This window comes from Haemorhous mexicanus, chromosome 29 (assembly GCF_027477595.1).
Source record: "Haemorhous mexicanus isolate bHaeMex1 chromosome 29, bHaeMex1.pri, whole genome shotgun sequence".
In the NCBI taxonomy this organism is placed as follows: Eukaryota; Metazoa; Chordata; class Aves; order Passeriformes; family Fringillidae; genus Haemorhous; species Haemorhous mexicanus.
In genome coordinates, this window is record NC_082369.1 from 5,464,895 (window position 1) to 5,487,796 (window position 22,902).

The following is a 22,902-nucleotide window of genomic DNA, read 5'->3' on the forward strand; positions in this document are numbered from 1 at the left end:
CCACGAGGTGCCACCTGTCACCCCCCCTCCCGCCGTCCCCAAAATTCCCCACATTTAAACCAAAGAAGGCGCCGACCCCACGGACACCTCGCCCCTGTCCCTTGTCCCCAGCCTGTCCCCTGCCCCACACGGGGCTGGCACCGCACCGAGGGGCTCAGGGGACCCCGCAATGTCCCCGCTGATGTCCCCAGGGTGTCCCCTATGCCAGCCCCGCCCGCCGCTGTCTCATAATGAGAATTTTACCCCAAAACCGCCAGCAACGCCCCCAAAAATGCCACGCGCGGGCTGTGGGGTCACAGCTCTGTCCCTTCCCTCCGGGAGCCACACTCCTGTCGCGCTGCCACCCCCGCTGCCACCGCCGTGTCCGTGCCAGGACCCAGTAAAGCCGTGCTGAGTGCCAGCCGTGCCAACCCGTGCCAGGACCCAGTAAAGTTGTACTGAGTGCCAGGCGTGCCAACCCGTGCCAGGACCTGTGTAAAGCCGTGCTGAGTGCCAGCCCGGGCCAGTGAAGCCGTGCTGAATGCCAGCCGTGCCAACCCGGGCCAGTGAAGCCGTGCTGAATGCCAGCCGTGCCAACCCGGGCCAGTGAAGCCGTGCTGAATGCCAGCCGTGCCAACCCGGGCCAGTAAAGCCGTGCTGAATGCCAGCCGTGCCAGCCCGGGCCACTAAAGCCGTGCTGAATGCCAGCCGTGCCAACCCGTGCCAGTAAAGCCGTGCTGAGTGCCAGCCGTGCCGGGTCCGTGCTGGGAGCACCGGGGCAGGGACGGGATCCCAGAAATTCCCGGGAAAACCAACGCGGGGAAGGATTTAGCAGGAAAATCAGAATAGTCCCCAAAAATGTCACACCTTGGGGTGTTCGCTGTCACCTTGGGGTGCTCGCTGTCACCTTGGGGTGCTCGGTGTCACCCTGGGGTGTTTGGTGTCACCTTGGGGTGTTTGGTGTCACTTTGGGGCGTTCGGTGTCACCTTGGGGCGTTCGGTGTCACCCTGGGGTGTTTGGTGTCACCTTGGGGTGTTTGGTGTCACCTTGGGGCGTTCGGTGTCACCTTGGGGTGTTCGGTGTCACCCTGGGGTGTTTGGTGTCACCTTGGGGCGTCCAGTGTCATCCTGGGGTGCTTGGTGTCACCTTGGGGCGTTCGGTGTCACCCTGGGGTGTTTGGTGTCACCTTGGGGTGTTTGGTGTCACCTTGGGGTGTTTGGTGTCACCTTGGGGTGCTCGCTGTCACCTTGGGGTGTTCGGTGTCACCTTGGGGTGCTCGGTGTCACCTTGGGGTGTTCGGTGTCACCTTGGGGTGTTCGGTGTCACTTTGGGGCGTCCAGTGTCATCCTGGGGTGTTTGGTGTCACCTTGGGGTGTTTGGTGTCACCTTGGGGTGCTCGCTGTCACCTTGGGGTGTTCGGTGTCACCCTGGGGTGTTTGGTGTCACCTTGGGGCGTCCAGTGTCACCCTGGGGTGTTTGGTGTCACCTTGGGGCGTTCGGTGTCACCTTGGGGCGTTCGGTGTCACCCTGGGGTGTTTGGTGTCACCTTGGGGTGTTTGGTGTCACCTTGGGGTGCTCGCTGTCACCTTGGGGTGTTCGGTGTCACCCTGGGGTGTTTGGTGTCACCTTGGGGCGTCCAGTGTCACCCTGGGGTGTTTGGTGTCACCTTGGGGCGTTCAGTGTCACCTTGGGGCATTCGGTGTCACCCTGGGGTGCTGAGGGTGACCCGGGGGTGTCCCCAAGCCTCTCATGGCACGGTGCAGGACGAGGACAAGGGTGGCAAGGGGGCAAGGGTGGCACCCCCGGGATTGGGGACAGTCCCGGGACCCCCTGAGTGTGCTGGGAGAGTTGGGGGCTGTGGGATTGGGATTGGGAATGAGGGGTTGGGGTTGGGGATGGGGATTTGGGGTCGGGGATGGAGATTTGGGGTTGGGGATGGGGATTTGGGGTCGGGGATGGAGATTTGGGGTTGGGGATGCGGATTTGGGGTCGGGGATGCGGATTTGGGGTTAGGAATGGGGATTTGGGGTTGGGGATGGGGATTTGGGGTTGAGGATGGGGATTTGGGGTCGGGGATGGGGATTTGGGGTTGGGGATGGGGATTTGGGGTCGGGGATGAGGATTTGGGGTTGGGGATGGGGATTTGGGGTTGGGGATGGGGATTTGGGGTCGGGGATTTGGGGTCGGGGATGGGGATTTGGGGTTGGGGATGGAGATTTGGGGTTGAGGATGGGGATTTGGGGTTGGGGATGCGGATTTGGGGTCGGGGATGCGGATTTGGGGTTAGGAATGGGGATTTGGGGTTGGGGATGGGGATTTGGGGTTGGGGATTTGGGGTTGGGGATGGAGATTTGGGGTCGGGGATGGGGATTTGGGGTCGGGGATGCGGATTTGGCCTTGGGGATTTGAGGTGACGCCATCACGGTCGATGACGTCACACACAGGGGGCAGGGCCAAGACACTCAGCGCCCCCCAGTGGCCAGAACTGGCACTGCCCAGTGCCACCAGTGCCACCAGCTGCGCCTCGGTCCCCGTGACCTGGAGGGGACACAGGCACAGGGGAGGGGACACAGGGCCAGGACAGGTGAATATAATGAATATGCATGAGCCTGCTGGTTGATCTATGAATATGCAAATTTTCCGGGGATTAAAAATCCCAAATTTTGGAGAGGAGCTCTGAGAATTTCGCACTTTTGGGAGGTTCGATCAAGTTTAAATTTTATTTAATTCTTTAATTCTCTTTTTTTTTTCTTTTCTTTCCGTGCCTCAGTTTCCCTCCCTCGGGTGTGACACCCCCAAACCCGAAGGGGACCCTCGGGCACCCCAAACTGGGCAGGGAGCCCTGGCACTTTCCTCCCTGCCCATCCCAAAAATATCCTCAAAACATCCAAAAAATATCCGAAAAATATCCCAAAAACACCCCCCAAAAATCCCACAAATATCCTAAAAATATCCCTACAATTATCCCCAAAAAATCCCCAAAATCCCCCCAAAATTTCCTAAAAATATCCCCAAAAATATCCCCAAAATCCCCCTAAAATATCCTCAAAATATCCCCCAAAAAATCCCCAAAATCCCCCCAAAATATCCTCAAAATATCCTCAAAATATCCCCCAAAAAATCCCCAAAATCCAAAAAGAATCCCCCCAAAAAACCCCACAATTATCCCCAAAAAATCCCCAAAAATATCCCAAAAAAATCCCACAAATATCCTAAAAACATCCCCCAAAATCCCCCAAAATATCCTCAAAAACACCCCCAAAATCCCCCCAAAATTGCCCCAAAATATCCCAAAAATACCCCAAAAATATCCAAAAAATATCCTCAAAAATTCCCCCAAAATGCCCCCAAATCCCCCAAAATATCCCTAAAAAATCCCCACAAAAATCCCCCAAAATTTAAAAAAAAATCCCCCCAAAAAATTCCACAAATATCCCAAAAATACCCCAAAAATCCCCCCCCAAAATCCCTCCCAAAATCCCAAAAATATCCCCCAAAATGCCCCAAAAAATCCCAAAAAATTCCCAAAAAATGCCCCAAAAATCTCCTAAAACCCCCAAATATTCCCCAAAACTTCCAGACTATTTTTTTAAATTTTATTTAAGGGGTTTTTTCCCCTTTTTTTCATTATTTTTATTTTTATTTTGGGGCGGATTTTGGCCATCTGGAGGACGGGAAGGATTTGGCAGGGATTTAAAATGTTTTTATGATTTGATTTGATTTGATTTGATTTGATTTTATTTTATTTTATTTTATTTTATTTTATTTTATTTTATTTTATGGGTTGGAACCGCGGGGAGGGAAAAGGAGCCAAAAAAAAAAAAAAGGGTCAAAAAATAGCTGGAAAAAATAAAAATAAAATAAAAATAAATTTTAAAATATTGAGATGGTTTTTGCAGAAGTGGCTGAAAAGGAAATGAAATGAAATAAATAGAAAAAATGAAATAAAATTAAATGAAATAAGGTAAAATAAAAATAAAATAAAATAAATAAAATAAATAAAATATGAAATAAAATAAATATTGAATAAAATGAAATGAAATGAAATTAAAATGAAATAAAATATTAAATAAAATAGCTTGGAAAAACATGAATGGATTGGGGATTTTTGGGATTTTGGGGATTTTTAGGGATTGGAGATTTTGGGATTGGGAATTTATGGGGATTTTTGGAGTTGGGGATTTTGGGGATTTTTGGGATCAGGGATTTTTGGGGATTGGAGTTTTTGGGATTGGGGATTTTTGGGATTTTTGGGATCGGGGTTTTTTTGGGATCAGGGATTTTCCTGGCTCCCCGCAGCGGCGCCTCTTGGCCAGACGGGCTGGAGCGGCACAGCTGGAGAGGCACAGCTGGAACGGCACAGCTGGAGTGGCACAGCTGGACTGGCACAGCTGGAATTGAACATCTGGAAGGGCACAGCTGGAGTGGCACAGCTGGAGTGGCACAGCTGGAAGGGCACAACTGGAAGGGCACAGCTGGACTGGCACAGCTGGAACGGCACAGCTGGAGTGGCACAGCTGGAATTGAACATCTGGAACTGCACAGCTGGAGAGGCACAGCTGGAATTGAACATCTGGAACGGCACAGCTGGAGTGGCACAGCTGGAATTGAACATCTGGAACTGCACAGCTGGAGAGGCACAGCTGGAATTGAACAGCTGGAACGGCACAGCTGGAGCAGCACAGCTGGAATTGAACATCTGGAACGGCACAGCTGGAAGGGCACAGCTGGAATTGAACATCTGGAACCGCACAGCTGGAATTGAACAGCTGGAATTGAACATCTGGAACGGCACAGCTGGAATTGAACAGCTGGAACCGCACAGCTGGAACCGCACAGCTGGAGCGGCACAGCTGGAAAGGGCACAGCTGGAATTGAACATCTGGAACCGCACAGCTGGAACCGCACAGCTGGAAGGGCACAGCTGGAAGGGCACAGCTGGAATTGAACATCGGGAACAGCACAGCTGGAATTGAACATCTGGAACTGCACAGCTGGAAGGGCACAGCTGGAATTGAACATCTGGAAGGGCACAGCTGGAGCGGCACAGCTGGACTTGAACATCTGGAAGGGCACAGCTGGAATTGAACATCTGGAACGGCACAGCTGGAGCGGCACAGCTGGAATTGAACATCTGGAACCGCACAGCTGGAACGGCACAGCTGGAAGGGCACAGCTGGACTGGAACATCTGGAAGGGCACAGCTGGAGTGGCACAGCTGGAAGGGCACAGCTGGAGAGACACAGCTGGAGAGGCACAGCTGGAATTGAACATCTGGAACTGCACAGCTGGAGAGGCACAGCTGGAATTGAACATCTGGAACGGCACAGCTGGAGTGGCACAGCTGGAATTGAACAGCTGGAACGGCACAGCTGGAGCAGCACAGCTGGAAGGGCACAGCTGGAATTGAACATCTGGAACTGCACAGCTGGAGTGGCACAGCTGGAATTGAACATCTGGAACGGCACAGCTGGAGTGGCACAGCTGGAATTGCACATCTGCAACCGCACAGCTGGAGCAGCACAGCTGGAAGGGCACAGCTGGAATTGACCATCTGGAACCGCACAGCTGGAGCGGCACAGCTGGAAGGGCACAGCTGGAATTGAACATCTGGAACCGCACAGCTGGAATTGAACATCTGGAACGGCACAGCTGGAAGGGCACAGCTGGAAGGGCACAGCTGGAATTGACCATCTGGAACGGCACAGCTGGAACCGCACAGCTGGAAGGGCACAGCTGGAATTGACCATCTGGAACTGCACAGCTGGAGAGGCACAGCTGGAATTGAACATCTGGAACTGCACAGCTGGAAGGGCACAGCTGGAATTGAACATCTGGAACGGCACAGCTGGAAAGGGCACAGCTGGAAAGGGCACAGCTGGAATTGAACATCGGGAACCGCACAGCTGGAATTGAACATCTGGAACTGCACAGCTGGAAGGGCACAGCTGGAATTGAACATCTGGAAGGGCACAGCTGGAATTGAACATCTGGAAGGGCACAGCTGAAATTGAACATCTGGAACGGCACAGCTGGAGTGGCACAGCTGGAATTGACCATCTGGAACCGCACAGCTGGAGTGGCACAGCTGGAAGGGCACAGCTGGACTTGAACATCTGGAACGGCACAGCTGGAGCGGCACAGCTGGAAGGGCACAGCTGGAATTGAACAGCTGGAACGGCACAGCTGGAAGGGCACAGCTGGAATTGACCAGCTGGAACAGCACAGCTGGAGCGGCACAGCTGGAGTGGCACAGCTGGAATTGAACATCTGGAAGGGCACAGCTGGAGTGGCACAGCTGGAGTGGCACAACTGGAAGGGCACAACTGGAAGGGCACAGCTGGAATCCCACAGCTGGAATCCCACAGCTGGATCGGCTGGACTGCTCTGGGTTGGGATTCCCAGGGATTCCAATTTGGGTTTCCCAGGGATTCCCACATTTGGGGTTTCTGGAATGTTCCAATTCGGGGTTCCCAGGGATGCTCCAGGTCGGGATTCTCTGATTTGGGGTTTCTGGAATGTTCCAGTTCAGGATTCCCAGGAATTCCCCGTTCTGGGGTCCTCAGGGATGCTCCAGTTCAGGATTCCCAGGGATTCCCAGATTGGGGGTTTCTGGAATGTTCCAATTCGGGGTCCCCAGGAATTCCCAGATTTGGGGTCCCCAGGGATGCTCCAATTCAGGATTCCCAGGTTTGGGGTTTCTGGAGTGTTCCAATTTGGGGTCCCCAGGGATTCCCAGATTTGGAGTCCCCAGGGATTCCCAGATTTGGGATTTCTGGAATGTTCCAATTCAGGATTCCCAGGAATTCCCAGATTTGGGGTCCTCAGGGATGGGATGCTCAGTTTTGGGGTCCCCAGGGATGCTCCAATTCAGGATTCCCAGATTTGGGATTTCTGGAATGTTCCAATTTGCGGTTCCCAGGAATTCCCAGTTTTGGGGTCCCCAGGGATTCCCAGATTTGGGGTTTCTGGAATGTTCCAATTCAGGATTCCCAGGGATTCCCAGTTTTGGGGTCCCCAGGGATTCCCAGATTTGGGGTCCCCAGGGATTCCCAGATTTGGGGTCCCCAGGGATTCCCAGATTTGGGGTCCCCAGGGATGCCCCATTTGGGGCCAGCTCCTGCAGAGGAGATCCCAAACTCTCCCTTCCCCTTTTCCCCCCTGTTCCCTCCCATCCCAGTTTATTTTTGGGTGCATTTCTCTCTATTTCGGGCCTTTCCAGCTGCTTCCTTTTATCCTTTCCATCCAGAGCCTGTCATTACATTTTCCATTCTTTCAAAGAAATAAATTAAATTTAAAAAAAAAAAAAAAAAAAACCAACAAAAGCCGCTTCCCAGGGGCCTCATTCCCAGAATATCCCCCAAAATATCCCCTAAAAATCCCCAAAAAATCGAAATAAAACCCCAAATCCTTCCACTCCCCCTTCCCTGTGGGGTTTTTGGGATGCTGTAGGAGGGGGGGATATCCCAAAAAAGCCTCTCTGCGTTCCCGACGTGCTGGCACATCCTTTTCCAGGTTTTTTTTTTTTGGGATTTGGCCATCCCAAATTGCCGGGGCGGGGCTCCCGTTCCCTTCCCCCTCCCCCTCTGCCATTCCCGCTTGGAATGGGGCCGGAAATGGGGAAAAAAAAAAAGTGTTTTTTCTGATTTTTTCTCATCCCAGTTTTTCCTTCTCTCCCGAATCCTCCAGGGTTTTAAATCCACCCCGAAATCCACGGCCGGGACCTTTCAGGGCATCCTCGCTCCATCCCCGCCCCACATTCCATAAACAAAAACCCCAAAACCCCCAAAAATCCCCCCGGGATCCCCCACCCCACAGATCGGTGTCCCTGGGATTGGGGGTCACCCCTCCCTGTCCCTCTTTTTTGTTATTTTTGCCATTTCCTCCTTTTTCCCCCCCTTTTTTCTCTTCCCCCCTTTTTTCTCCCATTTCCCCCTTCTTTTTTTGCCCTTTTCCCCTTTTTTCCCCCTTTTCCCCCTTTTTTCCACCTTTTTTCCTCTTTCCCCCCATTTCTTCTCCCATTTCCCCCCTTTTTTTCCCTTTCCCCCCATTTTTCCCCCTTTTTTCTCCCATTTCCTCCCTTTTTTTTGCCCTTTTCCCCCTTTTTTCTCCCATTTTTCCCAATTTTCCCCCTTTTTTTACCTTTTCCCCTCCTTTTTTTTTTCCTCCCCGGCTCCAGGAATAGCAGCGGGAGCCGTTTCCATCTGCCCTGGCCCAAGCCGGAATTCCCACATGGAATTCCCACATTCCCACATGGAATTCCCACATTCCCACATGGAATTCCTGCATTCCCACATGGAATTCCTGCAGGATCCAGGATAAGGAAAAACCGGGATAAGGAAAATCTGGGATAAGGAAAATCCAGAATAGGGAAAATGGAGGATGAGGGAAATCCAGGATAAGGAAAATTCAGAATAAGGATAATCCAGGATAAGATGAATCCAGGATAGGAAAAAATCCAGGATAAGGAAAATCCAGGATGGGGAAATCCAGGATAGGAAAAATCCAAGACAGGAAAAATGCAGGACTGGGGAAATCCAGGATGAGGAGAATCCAGGGAAAAACAACAGCCAGGATACAGAGAACCCAGGATGGGGAAAATCCAGGATAGGGAAAATTCAGAATAAGGATAACCCAGGATAAGGAAAATCCAGGATAGGGAGAACCCAGGATAAGGAAAATGCAGGATGGGGAGAATCCAGGATGAGGAAAAATCCAGGATGGGGAGAATCCAGAATAAGAAAAATGCAGGATAGGAAAAATCCAGGATGGGGAAAATCCAGGATAAGGAAAAATCCAGGATAAGGAAAATCCAGGACAGGAAAAATCCAGTATGAGGAGAATCCAGGATTAGGAAAATCCAGGGAAAAACAACACCCAGGATACGGAGAACCCGGGATAGGGAAAATCCAGGATAAGGAAAATTCAGAATAAGGAAAATCCAGGATAAGATGAATCCAGGATAGGAAAAAATCCAGGACAAGGAAAATACAGGATAAGGAAAATTCAGAATAAGGATAACCCAGGACAGGGAGAACCCAGAATAGGGAGAATCCAGGATAGGAAAATCCAGGATAAGGAGAATCCAGAATAAGAAAAATGCAGGATAGGAAAAATCCAGGATGGGGAAAATCCAGGATGGGGAAAATCCAGGATGAGGAAAATCCAGGATAGGAAAAATCCAAGATACGAAAAATGCAGGATAGGAAAAATCCAAGATAAGAAAAATGCAGGATAGGAAAAATCCAGGACTGGGGAAATCCAGGACAAGGAGAACCCAGGGAAAAACAACACAGGGAGGGAGGGGGGGAAGCCAGGCCAGGGAGCCGCCAGATTTTGGGAAGGAGCGGCTGGAACGACACCTCGCCATGGAATCTCAGCATTCCAGGTGCCTCCTCCCTCCCTCCGGCATCCGCCCGCGCTGGGATCGCATCCCGGCGGGACCGGGCCGGGATTTGGCCGCTGCCTGGGCCAAGGAACCCCCCCGGGGGCCCCCGCGCCCCCCTTTGATGCCGCATCCAGCGAGAAGGGTGGAAAAAAGGGTGGAAAAATGCCTGGCCGGGGCCAGGGCGGCTTGGAGAAGGGAAATGTTGTCCCGGGTTTGGCCCCGTAAACGCCGCCTGTTCCATTACAGCATCCGCGCCTGGCACGGCGGCGAGGAGAGGGGGGGGACACCCAAAAATAACCCCGCTGGGGACACCCGGGTGGCAGCAGGACAGAGCCACCCCCCGCCACACCCTGCGGGGGTCACGGTGCCGGTGGCTTGGCACAGCCCGGTGCCAGGGGGGGGGACCCGGGTGGGTGTCCCCACCCCGTCCCGGCTGCCACGTCCCGCTGGCACCGAGCCCCCCCCGCCGCTGCCAGCCCGGCTGAGCCCGGCCCAAGGCAAACAGCAGCGGCCGGGACGGTGCTACCGAACGGGGGCAGGGCTTGGGGACAACGGGGACACGCGGGGGGACACGCGGGGGGACACGCGGGGCTGCCCCCACCCTCCCCCCGGTGGCGGAGAAGCCCAGCAGCCAGGCGGGTGTAGGAGAATTGTATATTTTGTAATAAATAATGTACAAATCCGCCCGAATCCGGGCAGGCCCCGGTGGCCGAGGTGACGCGGGGTGGGGTGGGGGGTGGCACCGACCCCCGGGTGGGGGTGGCACCGCAGGGAGGGGGAGTTTTATCCGCGTTTCTCCCCCAAAAATCCCGGTTCTGTGGGATTTGGGGGTGAAAGCAGCGCCCCCAGCTCCCGGCTCGGGCACACCGGGGCTGCGCCGGTGGCACCGGGCAAAGCACCGGGCGGGGACCCCCTTGCCATGCCCGCCCCTTCCCCGGTTTGCCCCCACCCCCTCTTTTATTCCTTTTATTTCCATCCCCTTCGCGGCACCTCGGGCGCGGCCAGCGCGGGGCTGAGCACCAAGAGGAGGCAGCGACAGCACCGGGGGGGTGGCGGGACCCCCTCCCCACGTCCCCGCCGCCCCCCGCGCCCCGCTCCGCGCGTCCCCCCAATCCTTCGGGCGTTATAAATGAGCGCGGCCAAAAGCGACGGGGAAAGGGGGCGACAAAGCAGAGCCGGGGAGGGGACACGGAGGCCACTCAGGGCTGTCCCCGCGGCCGGCCCGGTCTCCGCTGGCTGCTGGGGGTCCGGCGGGTGGCCGAGGGTCCGGAGGGCGCTCCGGAGGCGAAGTCCATCACCTCGGGGGGAGCGCGGCGCAGCTCGGAGCTCCCCATCTCCCTGCGGATCTCGGCCAGCGCCTCGGCCGGGGCGCTCAGCAGGCGCTGGAAGAGGCTCTCCCTGCCCGCCGGCCGCTCCTGGCACTCGAAGGTGACGGCCGTGCCCTCGCCCGCCCTCATCTCCCTCGAGAAGCCGTCCGAGGTGCCCGCGAAGCAGCGGCCGATGGCGATTTCCTTGGCCAGCCGCGGGTTCTGGTCCGTCACGGTGTAGATGCCGTAGTTGTGGCCCAGCGGGTCCAGCGGGGCCAGCATGGAGAAGGCCCCGGTGTGGTTGTTGTCGGCCAGCGGAGGGTGGCGGCTCAGGTAGTCCCGCAGCAGCCCGTTGATGGCCGTGCGGCGACAGCTGCCCTGGGGCACCACGGACACCAGGGTCCTGTCAGCCAGGCTCTGGTCGAAGAGCATCCCGCCGCACTTGAACTCCACGCAGGCCCCCGAGGTGTTGTCCAGCAGCGGGTCCCGCACGCTCCGGCTGTCCCGCAGCCCGTAGAGCTGGCCCCGCGTGCGGGGGTGGCTGCCCCCGACGTTCCTCGACCTCACCATGTACTCCTGCGGCCCCTCCAGCCGCACCTTGATGAAACACGCCCGGAACTCCTGCGGGTTGGGCCACCACGCCAGGTAGTCGCCGGTCCAGGAGGTGACGTCGCTCTCCTTGAAGGGCACCACGTTGTACTCGTACTTGTCCACCTCCACGCGGTAGAAGCGCAGGTGGTTGGCGCTGACCGGCGCCTCCTCGCACTCCCGCAGGCTCCGGTAGGAGTAGACGGGCCCGTTGCTCTCGTCCGCGTTGTCGGGGTCGGGTTTGGCCACGTTGATCTGGAACGCCGTCTTCTTCAGCGCCGCGTCCTCGTGGTCCGAGCGGCGGTAGCCCAGCTTGCCCAGGTAGGGCTGCGCCACCCCCACGGCGTTGGGGTTCAGCTTGGGGCTGGAGGCCACGGCTTCCAGCTCCTCTCCGCCCAGCGTGGCCGTCACCAGGGCCGCGTAGGCGTCGGGGCGCCGGGCGTCGCAGAAGGCGGGCAGGCAGGCGCCGTTGGGGCCGGTGACGGCGCTGTCGAAGCGGCCCCAGGCCCGCGGGTTGCTGGGGAAGCCGGGCTGCGGCTCCAGGTTGATGAGACTCACCACCACCCCTTCCAGCTGCTCGTAGGGGTTGAACTTCTCGTTGCTGTAGGCCCTGACCTTGACGAAGCAGCGGCGATCCTCGGGCACGTCCAGGTTGAAGAGGCGCCGCTCGCGGATCTCCAGGTTGCCCACCAGGAAGGTTCTCTCCTCCCTCTTCCTCCGGCCGCCGCCGCCGGCCGGCCGCAGCACCGCCTCCTCCTCCCACAGGCCGCTCTCGGGGTTCAAGGACCACAGCTTCATCTTCTGCAGGTGCTCGGCCATCCACACCTGCCCCGCGTCCATCCTCACCTGCACGGGCCCCGCCTGCAGCGCCGCGCCGCTGTCGCCCTCGCGGAAATCCACGGCGAACATGCCGTAGGTGCGCAGGGGCACGATCTCCCCCTCGGCGTCGGCGAAGCTCAGGTCGCTGGAGGCGGCGGTGGCCGTGCCCACGTCCCTGGGGTCCACGAAGGTGACGCTGGCCTTGACGGTGCCGTTGAAAACCTCCCCGGACGGCCTCAGGAAGGTTCCGGCCGGCAGCAGCAGCTCCCCGACGGGCTCCCGACCCCCGGCCTCGCCCAGCGGGATGGCGTTGCTGCGCCCCCCGTCCAGCTCCACCGGCTCCTTCTTGCGCAGCATCTTCACCTCCTGGTACACGGCTCCTCCCCGCCGGTCGAAGGGCAGCACCTTGACTGCGTCCACCAAGCGCTGCTGGCCGTCCACGAAGCGAGTGACCAAGCGCTGCGTGTCGGGCGGCACCTCGATGGTGAAGGAGCCCTGGTAGCCGGTGAAGCCCACCTTCCTGCCGCCGAGGAAGATGTGGCCGAAGCGCAGAGGCTCCCCGGTGTCGGCCGCCGTCACCCGGCCCTGCACCAGCACCCGGGGCTGGGCGCAGGGCCCGCAGCCGCACTCGGCCACCACCTTGAGGGGCAGCACGGAGCCGGCGCACGGCACCTGCCGCAGCTCCATCCTCCGCACCCCGCAGCAGAGCCCCGACTCCCTCCCGCAGCCCGAGGGCTCGGCGGGACCCCCCGGGCACGGAGAGGCTGGGCAGCGCCCCACGTTGTAGTAGCGGGAGCCGCTGGCATCCTGCGGGCACTCGCTGGGCAGCTCCACCAGGCTGGGCTCCGGCTCCGCCCTGCAGCTCTGCTGGCCCGGGGCTGGGGGCACGGAGGGGAGGGGGGCGTTAGAGGGTCGGCGGGGGTCTCGCCACCCCGGAGGGACCCCCCGTGCTCGCTCACCCAGCACGGTGAGCTGCGCGGGCGCCGAGCGGATGGCGCCCGCCTCGGAGCTGGCTTTGCAGTGGTAGGTGCCAGCCTGCTCCGGTGCCAGCCCCCGCAGTGCCAGGCGGCCGCTGCTGCGCTCCGTCCCCTCCAGCAGCGTCCCGTTGTGGTACCTGCGGCGACAGGCGACAGGCGACAGGCTCAGCGGGGACACTGCCGCCACCGCCAACCCCGTGCCCGCCGTGCCAGCTCACCAGAAATATTTTTGGGGCGCGGGGGTGCCCGAGGCTTTGCAGCAGAAGGTCACGTCCTGCCCGGCCTCCCGCACCCTGGCGGCGGGCTGCAGCACCATGTAGGGCTTCTCTGCCAAGGGCGAGAGGGGCAGCGAGCCCATGGGCACCCCCTGCTCGCCCCCGGGGGTGCCCCAAAATCCGCCCCCCGCCGCCTTCTCACCGAGCCGCCGCAGCCTCAGGTGCGCCTCGGCCACGCCCGAGCCGTTGGTGACAACGATGGGTGCCAGCCCCGGGGCGAAGCCGTCGCGGTGGGCGCTGAGGTTGGCAGCGGGGCCCGGGCACAGCCCCGAGGCCGTGAAGCGCCCCCGGGCATCGCTGCGGGCCAGCAGCACCGCCGGGCGACCCTCCAGGTACACGCGGGCACCCGGCAGTGCCACCCCGGCCGATGTCACCACCGTGCCCCGCAGCGTGTGCCCGGGGCAGCCCGAGGGGGGCTCGGAGCCCGCGGGCAGCGGGGGCACGGCCGAGGGGGCACCGGAGGGGTTACCTGGGCACGGGGACGGGTGACATTTCTGCACCTCGGTGGCACGGCCGGGACACGGCGGGGTCTTGGCGGTGCGGCAGCTCCGGCGCCGGACGCGCGTCCCCGAGCGGCCGCAGGTGCGGGAGCAGGGACCCCAAGCGCCCCATTCCGTCCAGGTGGGCTCTGAGGGGACATTCCCGGTGGCATTGGTCACCGGGACCCGTGCGGTCACCCCCGGCTCACACCCGCGGCAGAGCAGCCAGAGGTGGGTGACGCCAGGTGACACCAGGTGGCACCAGGTGGATTTTCACACCTGCTCCTGCTGTGGGGGCTGAGAGGGGTCCTTGGAGAGACCCCTGTCCTTGTCACAGCCCAGTGCCACCCCACGGCCACCTCCAGCAGCCACTCTGCGGCCACCTTGTGTCCCCTCCCCAGCAGCCCCGGGGGTGGCACGGCGGGGTCTGGGGGTCCTTACCTGCCACCCCGTGCCCCCTCCCCAGCAGCACCCGGGGACAGTCAGGGCTCAGTGCCACCCCCACCCGGTGCCCCCTCCCCAGCAGCCCCCGGGGACAGACGGGGCTCAGTGCCACCCCCACCCGGTGCCCCCTCCCCAGCAGCCCCCGGGGACAGACGGGGCTCAGTGCCACCCCCACCCGGTGCCCCCTCCCCAGCAGCCCCCGGGGACAGACGGGGCTCAGTGCCACCCCCACCCGGTGCCCCCTCCCCAGCAGCCCCCGGGGACAGACGGGGCTCAGTGCCACCCCCACCCGGTGCCCCCTCCCCAGCAGCCCCCGGGGGTGGCACCGCGGGGTCTGGGGGTCCTTACCTGCCACCCTGTGCCCCCTCCCCAGCAGCCCCTGGGGACAGGCAGGGCTCAGTGCCACCCCCAGCCGGTGCCCCCTCCCCAGCAGCACCCCCGGGGGTGGCACGGCGGGGTCTGGGGGTCCTTACCTGCCCTCCCCAGCATCCCCCGGGGACAGGCAGGGCTCAGTGCCACCCCCACCCCGTGTCCCCTCCCCAGCAGCCCCCGGGGACAGTCAGGGCTCAGTGCCACCCCCACCCTGTGCCCCCTCCCCAGCAGCCCCCGGGGACAGGCAGGGCTCAGTGCCACCCCCACCCGGTGCCCCCTCCCCAGCAGCCCCCGGGGGTGGCACGGCGGGCCCGGGGCCGTACCTGGGCAGGGCCCGGCGCTGCAGGGCCGCCGCTCGGTGGCCTTGCCGCGGCAGCGGAGCTCCCGGAGCGGGGCCGGGCTGCGGGCGCTGCCGCAGCGGCGGGAGCGGCTCTGCCAGCCCCGGGTGCCGCAGGCGCTGCGCGAGCAGGGGCTCCACGGCGACCAGTGCGACCAGTACACGTGATCTGCGGCATACTGGGCGTGACTGGGGCTGGCAACGGCAGCCCAGGGGTTAAAGGGGGAGAAACGGCCCCGTCCCACAGCCCAGGTGGGGGTCAGGTGGGACACGGGTGTGACACAGGTGAGATAAAGGTGTGACACAGGTGTGCCCCAGGTGTGCCCCAGGTGTGCCAGAGGTGGGACAGGTGGGACAGGGGTGAGACACAAGCGGGACAGCCGTGACAAACGTGACACGCAGATGTGACAGAAGTAGCACACGGCTGTGCCAGCTGCCCCCCAGCTGCCTCAGGTGTGCCAAGAGCCCACAGCTGCCCCCCAGGTACCCCAGGTGTGCCCCCAGGTACCCCAGGTGTGCCCCCAGGTGCCCCAGGTGCCCCCAGGTCCCCACTCACCCAGCGGGCACAGGAAGCGCACGTGGTAGTTGGCACAGGCAGTGCCCCCCATCTGCCCCCCAGATGCCCTCAGGTGCTCCGCAGGTGTGCCCCCAGGTACCTCAGGTGTGCCCCCAGGTACCCCAGGTGTGCCCCCAGGTGTGCCCCCAGGTACCCCAGGTGTGCCCCCAGGTACCCCAGGTGTGCCCCCAGGTGTGCCCCAGGTGTGCTCCCAGGTACCTCAGCTGCCCCCCAGGTGCCCTCCATCTGCCCCCCAGGTACCCCATCGCCACCCCAGCCGCCCCCCAGGTGTGCCCCCAGGTGCCCCCCACTCACCCAGCGGGCACAGGAAGCACACGTGGTAGTTGGCACAGCTGGTGCCCCCCAGGTGTGCCCCCAGGTGTGCCCCAGGTACCCCAGGTGCCCCCCACTCACCCAGCGAGCACAGGGAGCGCACGTGGTAGTTGGCACAGGAAGTGCCCCCCAGGTACCCCAGGTACCCCACGTGCCCCCAGGTACCCCAGGTGTGCCCCAGGTGTGTCTCCAGGTGTGCCCCAGGTACCCCAGGTGTGCCCCAGATGTGCCCTAGATGTGCCCCAGGTGTGCCCCCCCCTCACCCAGCCGGCACAGGAAGCGCACGTGGTAGTTGGCACAGGCGGTGCCCCCCAGGTGTGCCCCCAGGTGTGCCCCAGGTGTACCCCAGGTGTACCCCCAGGTGTGCCCCAGGTACCCCAGGTGTACCCCAGGTGTGTCTCCAGGTGTGCCCCAGGTACCCCAGGTGTGCCCCAGGTGCCCCAGGTGTACCCCAGGTAACCCAGGTGTGCCCCAGGTGTGCCCCAGGTGTGCCCCAGGTGTGCCCCAGGTGTACCCCAGGTGTGCCCCCAGGTACCCCAGGTACCCCAGGTGTGCCCCAGGTGTACCCCAGGTGTGCCCCAGGTACCCCAGGTACCCCAGGTGTGCCCCAGGTACCCCAGGTACCCCAGGTGTGCCCCAGGTACCCCAGGTGTGCCCCAGATGTACCCCAGGTGTACCCCAGGTGTACCCCAGGTGTACCCCAGGTGTGCCCCAGGTACCCCAGGTGTGCCCCCCACTCACCCAGCGGGCACAGGAAGCGCACGTTGTAGTTGGCACAGGCGGTGCCCCCCAGGTGTGCCCCAGGTACCCCAGGTACCCCAGGTGTGCCCCAGGTACCCCAGGTGTGCCCCAGATGTGCCCCAGGTGTGCCCCAGGTGTGCCCCAGGTGTGCCCCCAGGTGTGCCCCAGGTACCCCAGGTGTGCCCCCAGGTGTGCCCCCAGTGTGCCCCAGGTGTACCCCAGGTGTGCCCCAGGTACCCCAGGTACCCCAGGTGTGCCCCAGGTACCCCAGGTGCCCCAGGTACCCCAGGTGTACCCCAGGTACCCCAGGTACCCCAGGTGCCCCCCACTCACCCAGCGGGCACAGGAAGCGCACGTTGTAGTTGGCACAGGCGGTGCCCCCCAGGTGTACCCCAGGTGTGCCCCAGGTACCCCAGGTACCCCAGGTGTGCCCCAGGTACCCCAGGTACCCCAGGTGTGCCCCAGGTACCCCAGGTGTGCCCCAGATGTACCCCAGGTGTACCCCAGGTGTACCCCAGGTGTACCCCAGGTGTGCCCCAGGTACCCCAGGTGTGCCCCCCACTCACCCAGCGGGCACAGGAAGCGCACGTTGTAGTTGGCACAGGCGGTGCCCCCCAGGTGTGCCCCAGGTACCCCAGGTACCCCAGGTGTGCCCCAGGTACCCCAGGTGTGCCCCAGATGTGCCCCAGGTGTGCCCCAGGTGTGCCCCAGGTGTGCCCCCAGGTGTGCCCCAGGTACCCCAGGTGTGCCCCCAGGTGTGCCCCCAGTGTGCCCCAGGTGTACCCCAGGTGTGCCCCAGGTACCCCAGGTACCCCAGGTGTGCCCCAGGTACCCCAGGTGCCCCAGGTACCCCAGGTGTACCCCAGGTACCCCAGGTACCCCAGGTGCCCCCCACTCACCCAGCGGGCACAGGAAGCGCACGTTGTAGTTGGCACAGGCGGTGCCCCCCAGGTGTACCCCAGGTGTGCCCCAGGTGTGCCCCAGGTACCCCAGGTGTGCCCCAGGTGCCCCAGGTGTGCCCCAGGTACCCCAGGTGTGCCCCAGATGTGCCCCAGGTGTACCCCAGGTACCCCAGGTGCCCCCCACTCACCCAGCGGGCACAGGAAGCGCACGTTGTAGTTGGCACAGGCGGTGCCCCCCAGGTGTGCCCCAGGTACCCCAGATGTGCCCCAGGTGTGCCCCAGGTGTGCCCCCAGGTGTGCCCCAGGTGTGCCCCCAGGTGTGCCCCAGGTACCCCAGGTGTGCCCCCAGGTGTGCCCCCAGTGTGCCCCAGGTACCCCAGGTGTGCCCCCAGGTGTGCCCCAGGTACCCCAGGTACCCCAGGTGTGCCCCAGGTGTGCCCCAGGTGCCCCCCACTCACCCAGCGGGCACAGGAAGCGCACGTGGTAGTTGGCACAGGCGGTGCCCGCCGGCTGCTCGCGGTGCAGGCAGCGGAAGCCGCGCTCGGGGCTGGCACGCACCACCTGGCCCAGCGCCTCGGGCAGGTGCCAGTCGGTGCTGCGCACCTGGATGGCCGCGGGCCGCGCGCACACGCGCTCCCCGAAGTAGAACCTGATGGCCGCCAGGCTCTCGTGGTCACCGTCACCGCCAGGGTGGTCAACGTTGAACCACGAGGTCCAGGCGGCGCCCTTGCCTGAGGGGAGGGGACGGCTTGGGGACAGCTTGGGGACGGCTTGGGGACAGCTTGGGGACAGGTTGGGGACAGCTTGGGATGGTTGGGGACAGCTTGGGGACAGTTTGGGGTGGTTGAGGACAGGTTGGGGACAGCTTGGGATGGTTGGGGACAGGTTGGGGACAGGTTGGGATGGTTGGGGACAGGTTGGGGACAGCTTGGGGACAGCTTGGGATGGTTTGGGACGGCTTGGGGATGGCTTGGGGGGGGTTTGGGACAGGTTGGGGACAGGTTGGGATGGTTGGGGACAGCTTGGGGACAGCTTGGGGACAGCTTGGGGACAGGTTGGGATGGTTGAGGACAGGTTGGGGACAGCTTGGGATGGTTGGGGACAGGTTGGGGACAGGTTGGGGACAGCTTGGGGACAGCTTGGGATGGTTTGGGACAGCTTGGGGATGGCTTGGGGGGGGTTTGGGACAGGTTGGGGACAGGTTGGGATGGTTGGGGATGGTTGGGGACAGATTGGGATGGTTGGGGACAGGTTGGGGACAGGTCAGAGATGGTTGGGGATGGTTGGGGACAGCTTGGGGACAGCTTGGGGACAGTTTGAGATGGTTGGGGACAGGTTTGGGACAGGTTGAGATGGTTGGGAACAGGTTGGGACAGTTGGGGACAGGTCAGAGACAGTTGGGGACAGCTTGGGAATGGTTGGGGACAGCTTGGGACAGCTTGGGATGGTTGGGGACAGCTCAGGGACACCTTGGGGACACGGAGGGCAGAGGCAGTGGGGGATGGAGGTCACCACTGAGGGGCTGGGGGGATGGGGATGGCCAGAGGGACACGGGGTGGGGGCTCTGGGGACACGGAGAGGGGACAGGTGCGACCCCAGGGGACACGGCTGGGTGGTCACCACCGAGGGTCACCCGAGGGGGGTGGCATGTGCCAGGCCCTGTCCCCAGCCCCATGGCAATGTCACGCTGGTCACCACCAGTGTCCCGTGGGGGTGGCACAGGGCGGGCGGTGCCCTTGGGGACACTGAGGGGACAGGGTGGCCCTCGGGGTGGCCTCACCTGCCGTGCTCAGGTCCAGCTCCTCCAGGTCGGGTGTGGCCTTCCAGGGCTTCCCGCCCGTGCCAGCCTTGCCCGGCTCCGAGTCGTTCTCCAGCGGCTCTGGGGACACGCGGGTGGCACTGCCACATTCCCGGGTGCCAGGCCCACCCTGTCCCTGTCCCTGTCCCCATCCCTGTCCCTGTCACCAACACTGTCCCTGTCCCCATCCCCGTCCCTGTCCCTCTCCCTGTGCCCTCTCCTGTCCCCTCTGTCCCTGTCCCCTGTTCCTGTTCCTGTTCTTGTCCCCGTCCCCACCCCCGTCCCTGTCCCCTGTCCCTGTCCCCTCTGTCCCTGTCCCCATTCCTGTCCCCTCTGTCCCTGTCCCTGTCCCCATCCCTGTCCCTCTCTCCAGCCCCGTGATCCCAGGAAGGACAGAATTCCCCCACCCCCACCCACCCCTCCCCCTTGGCAGGTGCCAGCGGTCCCATCCCACCCTGTGCCACCACCCTGTGCCACCACCCTGTGCCACCACCCCCTGCCACCACCCTGTGCCACCACCCCCTGCCACCGTCCCATCCCCACCCCTTCCCCCTTTCATTCCCACCAGGAATCCCCAAACCCCAGCGGCACAAAGACCCCAAACCCCAACCTGAAACTGCTGACTGCAAATCCCCAAACCCCAAACCCCAAACCCAAACCCCAACTCTAAACCCCAAACCCCAAAACACCAAACCCAATTCCTAACTCCCAAACCCCAAACCCCAAACCCAAACCCCAAACCAACAAACGCAACTCCCAAGTCCCAGACGTCAACTTCCAACTCCCAAACCCCAAACCCCCAATCTGAAACCCCAAACCCCAATTCCCAAATCTGAAACTGCTGACTGCAAATCCTGAAACCCCAAACCCAATTCCCACCTCCCAAACCCCAAACCCCAACCTGAAACTGCTGACTGCAAATCCTGAAACCCCATCCCAATTCCCCAAACCCCAAACCCAATTCCCACCTCCCAAACCCCAAACCCCAAACCCCAAACCCCAAACCCCATTCCCCATTCCCAAACCCCAAACCCAATTCCCCAAACCCCAAACCCCAAACCCCATTCCCCATTCCCAAACCCCAAACCCAATTCCCCAAACCCCAAACCCAATTCCCAGCTCCCAGACTCAAATCCCAAACCCCAATTCCCAAACCCCAAACCCCATTCCCCATTCCCAAACCCCAAACCTCAAACCCCAAACCCAATTCCTAAACCCCAAACCCAATTCCCCAAACCCCAAACCCAATTCCCAGCTCCCAGACTCAAATCCCAAACCCCAATTCCCAAACCCCAAACCCCATTCCCCATTCCCAAACCCCAAACCTCAAACCCCAAACCCAATTCCTAAACCCCAAACCCAATTCCCCAAACCCCAAACCCCAAACCCCAATTCCCCAAATCCCAAACCCAATTCCCAGCTCCCAGACTCAAACCCCAAACCCCAAACCCCCAACCCAAACCCCAAACCCCCAACCCAATTCTCCAAACCCCAAACCCAATTCCCAGCTCCCAGACTCAAACCCAATTCCCCAAACCCAAATGCCAATCCCCATTCCCAAACCCCAAACCCAAACCCCAATTCCCGGCTCCCAAACCCCAAACCCCAAACCCCAAACCCCAAACCCAATCCCTTACCTGCCACCCTGGCACCGTACGAGTCTCCCAGCACCGCCAGCACCACCAGCAGCTGTGCCAGCCGTGCCACCCGTGCCAGGTGTGCCAGCTGTGCCACCCGTGCCACCCGTGCCACCCGTGCCATCCCTGGCATCCGTGCCAGCTGTGCCACCGGTACCATCCGTGCTGGTCGTGCCAGCTGGGCTGGCTGTGCCAGCGGTGCCAGCGGTGCCAGCCGTGCCAGCCGTGCCAGCCGTGCCAGCCGTGCCAGGGCCGCTCCGGGCGCGAGTGCGGCCGCGGCGGGCCCGGCCCCGCTTTTATGGGGAGCGGAGCCCGCCCGGGGCAGCGCCGCCGCCGCCGCCGCCGCCGCCGCTCGGGGCCAGCTGCGAAAATTGGCGGAGGGACGAGCCGGGAATGCGGCGGGAGGGAGGGGAGAGGAAATAAAACCACTCGGGAAACAGAAAATGCCGGGAAAATAAAAATATGGGGGGATAAAATGTGGGGAAAATGAAATGTGGGGGAAATAAAATGTGGGGGAATGAAATGTGGGGGAAATGAAATGTGGGGGGAAATAAAATGTGGGGGGATAAAATGTGGGAAAAATAAAATGTGGGGGAAATAAAATGTGGGGAAAATGAAATGTGGGGAAATGAAATGTGGGGAAATAAAGTGTGGGGGAAATAAATGTGGGGGAAATAAAATGTGGGGGAAATAAAAGTGGGAAAAATAAATGTGGGAAAAATAAAAGTGGGGAAAATAAAATGTGGGAAAAACAAAATGTGAGGAAAATAAAAGTGGGAAAAATAAAAATACGGGGGAAATGAAATATGGGGGAATAAAAATATTGGGAAAGTAGAAATATAGGAAAAATAGGAATGAGAAGCTGCGGGAGAAATAAAAGCTACCGGGGAAATAAAGCTGCAGGGGAAGTGTGAATACAGGGAATAAAATACGGGGAAAATAAAAATACGGGACAAAGAAAAAGTAAAAAACTCCTGGAAAAAGAAAAACGAAAAACCCTCAGGGAGAGTCAAAACAAGGGGAAAACAAAAGGGCGCAGGGGGTGGAGGGGACTGGGAGGGACTGGGGGGGACTGGGGGGGACTGGGAGGGACTGGGGGGGACTGGGAGGGACTGGGATGGACTGGGGGGGACTGGGAGGGACTGGGGGGGACTGGGGGGGACTGGGGGGGACTGGGAGGGACTGGGAGGGACTGGGGGGGACTGGGATGGACTGGGATGGACTGGGGGGGACTGGGGGGCTCCGGGGGGCACTGGGAGGGCACCGGGGACAGCGGGAGGAACTGGGAGGGACTGGGAGGGACTGGGGGGCTCCGGGGGGCACCGGGGGCATTGAGAGGGTACCGGGGGCACCGGAGGGCACCGGGAGGGACTGGGATGGACTGGGAGAGACTGGGGGGTACCGGGGGCACCGGAGGGCACTGGGAGGGCACCGGGAGGGACTGGGATGGACTGGGAGGGACTGGGGGGCACCGGGGGCACCGGGGGCATTGAGAGGGTACCGGGGGCACCGGAGGGCACTGGGAGGGACTGGGATGGACTGGGAGAGACTGGGGGGCACCGGGGGCACCAGGGTGCACCGGAGGGCACGGGGAGGAACTGGGATGGACTGGGAGGGACTGGGAGGGACTGGGGGGCACTGGGGGCACCGAGGGGCACTGGGAGGGACTGGGATGGACTGGGAGGGACTGGGAGGGACTGGGGGGCACTGGGGGCACCGAGGGGCACGGCGAGCACCGGAAGAGCACCGGGATGGACTGGGGGGCACCAGGAGGGCACCGGGAGGAACTGGGAGGGACTGGGAGGGACTGGGGGGCACCGGGAGGAACTGGGATGGACTGGGAGGGACTGGGGGGCACCGGGGGGCACCGGGAGGGCACCGGGAGGGCACCGGGGGCACCGGGCGGTTTGGGATCAGCGGCCCCGGCGCGCGGAAATCCCGGCGCATTCCCGGCATTCCGGCGGCTCCG

General features: G+C 61.4%; 1 protein-coding gene across 1 annotated transcript; it reads right to left on the bottom strand.

Moving 5' to 3' along the window:
* Positions 1 to 10,337: 10,337 nt before the first annotated feature.
* On the bottom strand, positions 10,338 to 21,160 carry CILP2 (cartilage intermediate layer protein 2). The gene is made up of 8 exons (XM_059869754.1): positions 20,934 to 21,160; positions 19,279 to 19,377; positions 17,957 to 18,229; positions 14,953 to 15,135; positions 13,477 to 13,962; positions 13,278 to 13,386; positions 13,042 to 13,196; positions 10,338 to 12,960 (listed from the first exon to the last, which is right to left on the bottom strand). The coding sequence occupies exons 1-8, from the start codon at positions 21,091 to 21,093 to the stop codon at positions 10,568 to 10,570; spliced, it is 3,858 nt and encodes a 1,285-aa protein (XP_059725737.1). The 5' UTR covers positions 21,094 to 21,160; the 3' UTR covers positions 10,338 to 10,567.
* Positions 21,161 to 22,902: the final 1,742 nt, after the last annotated feature.